Source organism: Leuciscus leuciscus (genome assembly GCF_965113295.1).
Source record: "Leuciscus leuciscus genome assembly, chromosome: 8".
NCBI lineage: Eukaryota > Metazoa > Chordata > Actinopteri > Cypriniformes > Leuciscidae > Leuciscus > Leuciscus leuciscus.
In genome coordinates, this window is record NC_138732.1 from 38,664,404 (window position 1) to 38,672,636 (window position 8,233).

Here is an 8,233-nt window from a genome sequence, read left to right on the forward strand (position 1 = left end):
ATTCATCCTTTCCAAATTATATAATTATCCTCCTGAGACCCTGCGACCTCATATGAGGACATTACATTTTTGCCTCTTGACACAATGATAGTCAAATTTGTAAATCTTAGACATGTTGGCCACATTTAGGGACACTGCCCACACCATCTTGTGGTGATATCACAACATTACACCAATGTCAGTGAGAAGAAAATGGCTGGAATATCAGCAAAACACTTCTACACCAGTTCCCGAAAGAAAAATGACCCAGGTAAAAAATCTATTCAAATTATATGAATGAAACAAATGTATTTATGTACAATACTGTCTCTATCATCATACGGGGATTAAAATTTGACATATTTTAGTAATAGTAGCACTCTAGGACATCAGTAAATGTGAAGTACTCTTTGAGGACATTGGGACTATATTACGTTATTTATTCTAACATATGGTTAGCTGGTGGGACGTTTGCCCATATATATTAAGAACAATAATACCTTAGTAAAAACCTAAAGTAATATTGACAAACTATATATCATTTGAAAGCTTACAATCTCTAGTTTTCATATTTGGTGGCTGTTTTTTAAAAATAAAATCAATTTGCAACAAGAATATTTCATATTCATTAGGCGTGTTTAGGCCTTTATTTTGAAATAGAAATAAACATGAAAAATCATGAAAGATTGGTAGAAACCTCAGTTTGTTTTCATGCCAAGAGTTCAAAAGATAACATTAATTAAATGTTATGAGAAAAAAAGGTCTGAAAATGTTTAGAATATAAAGAAAAATGTTATGGATTCTCGATTTGTGATGCAGCAGCGAGCTATAACGCACATATGTGCTCTTTTTATGTTTATTAGAGGTTGAAATCAAATCAAATACTGCCAAAACACCCATACTATTTCTGAATAGGATGTATACTTCATAAATTGTATGAAATTATGGAAAGACATGGTTCAGATCACTCAAAACATATGAAAATGGAGACGCCCTTATATGGTCAGTAAGGAAGCTGGCTGTCCATCTAGTGAAAAAGTTTGGTACTACGCCCAAATAAAAACTGCAAAGCTCTTACTGAAAGCTCATTTTTTGAGATATCAACCTAAAATTTGGAACACAACTTGTTTAGATTTTTGGCTTTAATTTTCTAGCAGTTTTAGAGTAAAATATATTTTATAATATATATATTTTATATAAAATATAAATAATTATATTTTTACATTCTATATTTTCATAAACTCAAACTTATATAACTTTTTTTCTGTTTCACTTTCATAATGTATTTCACTTCTACAATAATCTGGCAAATGTCTTCTTAAAAACAATACCAACCATATGTCTATATTCCAAAGCATTCTTGAATTACAACCATTTAAGTTTGTTTTTTGATTGCTAGTACTATGTCCTCTCATGAGGACATCATATGGTAAATCATAGACCCACTGTCCTCACATGAGGATATCATTTTCTGCAAAAACTACTTCCTGTACAAAAACAAATTTTAGTTATTATACTTATTAGGTCCTACTTATCCCAAATAGCAAGAACAATTATAAAATGCACACCAGGCAAACTCTCGGGTCTCAGGAGGTTAAAAATATATGTCCTGCCATTTTCAAACACAAATGCTTCAATGAGAATGACCCATTCATCATATGAATAATATAACAATGAAAACATCCAAACATACAATGTTTAAACCTCTTAGAGCTGCATAAGTTTCACAGATTTTCATCTTAACCTGTAGGAGGAACAAAACAAACAAGCTCAAACATGGAGAAGAAATGAAAGAAGAGTGTGATAAAACAATCGAACACATCAAGGTGAGGATAGAGAGTTAAATACTCAACATTCACACACAGAGTTTATTATTGACATTAGTGGAATGTGTGTTCATTCAGCGCTGACTGAAGTGAATGTGATTTGATTTCAGTCTCAAGCTGAGCACACAGAGCGTCAGATTAAAGAAGAGTTTGAGAAGCTTCATCAGTTTCTCAGAGTTGAAGAAGAAGCTACAATCACTGCACTGAGAGAGGAAGAGGAGCAGAAGAAGCAGAGGATGAAGGAGAAGCTGGAGGAGATGAACACACACATCTCAGCTCTTTCACACACAATCAGAGACATGGAGGAGATGATGAAAGACAATGACGTCTCGTTTCTAAAGGTGACAAATCAATCTGGCTTCATTCTTTGTGCATAAAACAACTTGTATAGAGAGACTCATTGACACTGAGAGTGTTTGATAAGATATTAAAATGTTTTCAAACTCTATATTTTCCAGAACTATAAAGATACGATGGAAAGGTGAGTGAGCTGCTCGTATCTCTTCTCTCAGTGGATCTGAACTCAAATTCACTGCAGTTCTGACTCCTGAATGTTCCTCAGAGTCCAGATCTCACAGCCGGATCCACGGATGAGTTCTGGAGCTTTGATTCATGTGTCGCGTTATCTGGGTAACCTGCCGTTCAGAGTCTGGAAGAAGATGCTGGAAACTGTCCAACACAGTGAGTCTCAGCAGATTTGACACCAGTGCAGCAGATAGTTCAGATATAAACACACACAACATTAACATTTAATAGAAATATATTTAATAATCACTTTAATTTCTAAGTGAATCTGAACTGTATTTCAGAAAATCATCAGATCATACAGCGAACTCATAATGAAAAGTCTATTCCTCATGATCTACAGTGGGTACGGAAAGTATTCAGACCCCCTTACATCTTCCACTCTTTGTTATATTGCAGCCATTTGCTAAAATCATTTAAGCTCTTTTTTTTTTTCCTCATTATTGTACACAAAGCACCCCACATTGACAGAAAAACACAGAATTGTTGACATTTCTGCACATTTATTAAAAAAGAAAAACTGAAATATCACATGGTGCTATGTATCCAGACCCTTTGCTGTGACACTCATATATTTAACTCAGGTGCTGTCCATTTCTTCTGATCATCCTTGAGATGGTTCTACACCTTCATTTGTGTCCAGTTGTGTTTGATTATACTGATTGGACTTGATTAGGAAAGCCACACACCTGTCTATATAAGACCTTACAGCTCACAGTGCATGTCAGAGCAAATGAGAATCATGAGGTCAAAAGAACTGCCTGAAGAGCTCAGAGACAGAATTGTGGCAAGGCACAGATCTGGCCAAGGTTACAAAAAAAATTCTGCTGCACTTAAGGTTCCTAATAGCACAGTGGCCTCCATAATCCTTAAATGGAAGACGTTTGGGACGACCAGAACCCTTCCTAGAGCTGGCCGTCCGGCTAAACTGAGCTATCGGGGGAGAAGAGCCTTGGTGAGAGAGGTAAAGAAGAACCCAAAGATCACTGTGGCTGAGCTCCAGAGATGCAGTCGGGAGATGGGAGAAAGTTGTAGTAAGTCAACCATCACTGCAGCCATCCACCAGTCGGAGCTTTATGGCAGAGTGGCCTGACTGAAGCCTCTCCTCAGTGCAAGACACATGAAAGCACACCTGAAGGACTCCAAGATGGTGATAAATAAGATTCTCTGGTCTGATGAGACCAAGATAGAACTTTTTGGCCTTAATTCTAAGCGGTATGTGTGGAGAAAACCAGGCACTGCACATCACCTGTCCAATACAGTCTCAACAGTGAAGCATGGTGGTGGCAGCATCATGCTGTGGGGGTGTTTCTCAGCTGCAGGGACAGGACGACTGGTTGCAATCGAGGGAAAGATGAATGCAGCCAAGTACAGGGATATCCTGGACGAAACCCTTCTCCAGAGTGCTCTGGACCTCAGACTGGGCCGAAGGTTCACCTTCCAACAAGACAATGACCCTAAGCACACAGCTAAAATAATGAAGGAGTGGCTTCACAACAACTCCGTGACTGTTCTTGAATGGCCCAGCCAGAGCCCTGACTTAAACCCAATTGAGCATCTCTGGAGAGACCTGAAAATGGCTGTCCACCAGCGTTTACCATCCAACCTGACAGAACTGGAGAGGATCTGCAAGGAGGAATGGCAGAGGATACCCAAATCCAGGTGTGAAAAACTTGTTGCATCTTTCCCAAAAAGACTCATGGCTGTATTAGATCAAAAGGGTGATTCTACTAAATACTGAGCAAAGGGTCTGAATACTTAGGACCATGTGATATTTCAGTTTTTCTTTTTTAATAAATGTGCAAAAAGTCAACAATTCTGTGTTTTTCTGTCAATATGGGGTGCTGTGTGTACAATAATGAGGAAAAAAAATGAACTTAAATGATTTTAGCAAATGGCTGCAATATAACAAAGAGTGAAAAATGTAAGGGGGTCTGAATACTTTCCGTATGTTTATGTATTATGATACAATAGTGTTTATTGAATACTGATATTAAACCTGAAGCCTCAATCCCTTCTGACAGTAACTGAGAAACCATTGTTATCATTTATGATTTCTTTCAACAAAGTATTTATTTGTGTTTCACATTTACATTTCTAATACATCATATTTCATCCTGTAATCTGATGTTATTCTCTTTGCAGCTCCGTTGACTCTGGATCCAAACACAGCACATCCTCATCTCACACTCTCTGCTGATCTGACCAGTGTGTCGAACAGTGATGTATATAAAACACTTCCTGATAATCCAGAGAGGATTGATCAGTATGCATGTGTCCTGGGATCTGAGGGCTTTAACTCAGGAACACACTGCTGGGATGTGGAGGTTGGAGACAGTACATCCTGGAGTCTTGGAATAACCACAGCATCAAACCAAAGGAAGGGACGCGTTTTCTTTAAGTCTAATGTCTGGCGTGTGGATTACTGGAACAGCAAATACAGCTCCGAATCCCCAGAGCAACCCGTCACTGTCTTTCCTGTTAAACAGAAGCTTCAGCGTGTGAGAGTTCAGCTGGACTATGACAGAGGAACTGTGTCATTCTCTGATCCTGTAACTAACACACATTTACTCACATTCACATCCACCTTCAACGACACAGTCTTTCCATTCTTGTTTAATGGCTGCACAACTCCTCTGAGGATCTTACCAGTTAAACTCTTTATTACAGTAGAAAATCACAGTTAAATCTGATTATGCTTCTAGACTAATTCAGTTTTGCAAATTATGCTTCAATAATAACAATGTAATCAAAGGGTCACTTTCATCAATCACACTTAAATGTTAAATTTTGAACCGACTTAACACTTGTGTGTCCTAAAGGACATTTTTGTCTTTTTCAGTTTAGTTTTTTGATGTTTCCAGTGTTAATGCCAACTGCTTCAAGTTTGGCACAAGTGTGTATTTTTTTGGGAATTTTCTTATTTCACCCTCATCTTTTTCTTCCATAAATCTATTTTACACTAGTAACACAAAATAATTACACTCAGGACCTTACAGACAAAAATGTCACCCTTGAAACCCATTAAAATGGCAATTTTAACTATAAAATGACGCAGTCTTTGTTAATGGGCTTTCGTTCTGTTGTAAAGGCTTCAAAATGTTCAAAAAGATGGTGCCGTTTTCTCAGGTTTGGTCTTTAAAGCAAATACACACTTTTTTCCAGTTTTCTGCATCTGCATATTAGAGTCAATTGGATAAATTATTGTGTAATAATTGTGTGTATTTACCCAAAAAAATGTATTTGTGCATGTAATATTTGATAAAGAAAAATTCGACTGTACTATGGAATTTGTCCTTCGGATGAGACGTAAAACCGAGGTCCTGACTCTCTGTGGTCATTAAAAATCCCATGGCATTTCTCGTAAAGAGTAGGGGTGTAACCCCGGTGTCCTGGCCACATTCCACCCATTGGCCCTTACAATATCTCAAAAGTCTCCAAAGATTTTTTATTTCAGAGAAATTCCGATTTTAAATAACTGTACGTCCCGGAAAAGAAATGTCGCCTCTCAGTGACGCAATGTCCGCACAATCCTTTTTTTCCGGTGTGGACCATGTGATATTCCACCACTTTTTGGAAAAACGAGTCCAAAAAGACGTAGGTGGATCTGGCAACACGGAGGCTGCACCCGCGCCCTCACTCACAACACGCTCTCAAGCCCCGTTCACTGTTCTAGCTTCTGGCAGCTACATGAATCTTTCTGTCTTTCTTCAACTGTGCTTATTAACAACTTATAAAATCGTCCATCATATGGAGTTGCACAGGCGGAAATCGCGAGGGGGTCGGTAAAAAATATCATTAAAAGCATGTGTAAAATTAATTACATAATATATACTTTATATAGGCCTAAATGTTTGTGAAAGTACTAGTAAAACAATACAAACGTAAAATATGATTAGAAACATTTTGAGTCCCCCTCCGTTGCCTCACAGTGGTTTTGTCCTGGCTCGTGATTATAGCTGTTATGGATCACGATTACTCTTTGGCGAGTATTGAAGTGCCAACAAAACGAAAGCGTCCATATTCGGATACACGCAGACTGTGTGACAAACGGAGGAATAAAACCCGGATAAATATCGGCCAGGCGTTTTCGAGATGGAGAGAGCTGCGCGACAATCTTGGACTTGATAGAGACTCTGCTCTCGCGAGTGTATTGCTAGACAGGTAAGCAAAAAAAAAAAAAAGTATTGTACAAGTAACGTAATAGTTACAGTAAAGATGATTTTAATAGATATGAATTACACCACATGCCTGTAATAATATAGCATAACATTTCCCGTTCCTTGCAGTTCATTAATTATGATGACATAAAATAATACGATCAGACATGTAGGTAATACAAAAACGAATAAATTACCTCATCCGTGATCATGATTCATTAATTCCATTTAGATACATCGCTAGATAGTGAAAACGCATTAAAAACGACATCTCCCATCGTCACCTCCTTCATAGCGTCATCAAGCTTCGCCTTTGTTATTGTTGGAAACTGCTCGCTCTTGTGGTGAAAAAATATTACATATTGGAGCTTTAATGATTAAAGTGAAAAAATGTGAATACACTTTCTATTTAATTATCAATACAATGACTTTTACAACTGAATGGCACCAACAGAAACTACTGAAGGACATTTCTGCCCCCAAACACAATATTGAATTATTTTACTGAAAGATTAGTCAAACTCATTAAAACCAGTAACGTGTTTGAAAGTGAATTATTAAAAGAAGCTGCTCACAATTAAGTGTAGTGTCAGTTCTGAAAGGTCACGTTAGCACATTAGAGCACGTTAGAGTCCTATACTCAGCTGATCCACGTCTACCTATAGGAATACGATGCCTATCACTGTATTCATATATAAGCTTCTTCAGTATTATCAGCAGCTGTCGCGTTTCTCAGGAGCTCATTACCCTCCTCCCTCCCCAGCTCCTCCTGTCCAGTCAGGATTTGGCATTCAGATTCCCCTTGAATCAGAATAAATTCTCGAATTAAGTTGTACTTTAAAATCTTGAATTAATGATATCTGCAATACATTCATGTTGGTTCTGTTCTGTTTACCCTAAGGGGGGTTATTGCTGCTCTTATCCATGCTAGACTGCATGGACACGCAGGGAGTTCTGGCCCAGAACAGAACCATACCGCCAATCCAAACTGAATGCTAATTGTCAATCGTATTTGACGATAATGGTCCTGACAGAATTATTCATTTGTGAATCTGAGACTGTGTTTGTTTTTGCATGCAGCTTGCGAGGACAGGTCATGTGCATTATTTTTATCATCAAATTCAGATTACAAAATTACATTCACAAATCAGGTAAATATTTCCATGATATTACCATAAATCTGTAACATTAGGTAAAGTAGAGTGTGAGTAACACAGCTAACACTGGCACAACTGTGAAAGAAATGTTAATCAGAACTAAACTATATTAACAAATATGTTTTAACTGTCACCAGCCCAAATGAGAATTATTTGTAACTCTGGGGGTCCCACTCCATGTAGAATAAAATATTATTATTATAGTTTTTCTAGAAGACTAATATGTCTGGAGTCCTCATCTCATGTGGGTATACACAAGTTTAATTGTATTTGTCAGAAGTACAGTACATTTTTTTATGTGGGAATTTTTTTGGGGAAAACATCACACAATAAGCAAACAAAGTACAGGCAGGATGGCCAAAAACGTAAGGAAATTATGTTATTTTGTGTATAACTAAGGTTTGTTCCATGACATTTATGAATATACAGTAAATTAAACAATTCCACATGTATACTAACTGTTTTGACAGCTATAATTGTTGTAATTGTGTTCATATATTATTGCTATTGAGTGGTCATTAAGACTAGTACAAGGTTCTGTAGATTTAAAAATCATGGTTTCCCCTTTATGGTTGAATCACGGAAG

The 8,233-nt window shown here is 37.3% G+C and overlaps 1 protein-coding gene across 1 annotated transcript; it reads left to right on the forward strand.

Annotated features, from left to right (window-relative positions):
• The first annotated feature begins 399 nt into the window (after positions 1-399).
• On the forward strand, positions 400-5,721 carry LOC309505047 (E3 ubiquitin-protein ligase TRIM35-like). Its single transcript, XM_082178415.1, has 5 exons — positions 400-1,805; positions 1,916-2,146; positions 2,264-2,286; positions 2,368-2,486; positions 4,476-5,721. The coding sequence occupies exons 1-5, from the start codon at positions 1,767-1,769 to the stop codon at positions 5,015-5,017; spliced, it is 954 nt and encodes a 317-aa protein (XP_082034541.1). The 5' UTR covers positions 400-1,766; the 3' UTR covers positions 5,018-5,721.
• The last annotated feature ends 2,512 nt before the right edge of the window (positions 5,722-8,233 follow it).

What these genes read in the sequence shown, in the direction of transcription:
- LOC309505047 (XM_082178415.1), top strand. Translation starts at nt 1,767, where the DNA reads ATGAAAGAAGAGTGTGATAAAACAATCGAACACATCAAG. An exon ending in AAACAATCGAACACATCAAG is followed by an intron (nt 1,806 to 1,915) that starts GTGAGGATAGAG and finishes ATTTGATTTCAG; the next exon opens with TCTCAAGCTGAGCACACAGA. An exon ending in ATGACGTCTCGTTTCTAAAG is followed by an intron (nt 2,147 to 2,263) that starts GTGACAAATCAA and finishes TATATTTTCCAG; the next exon opens with AACTATAAAGATACGATGGA.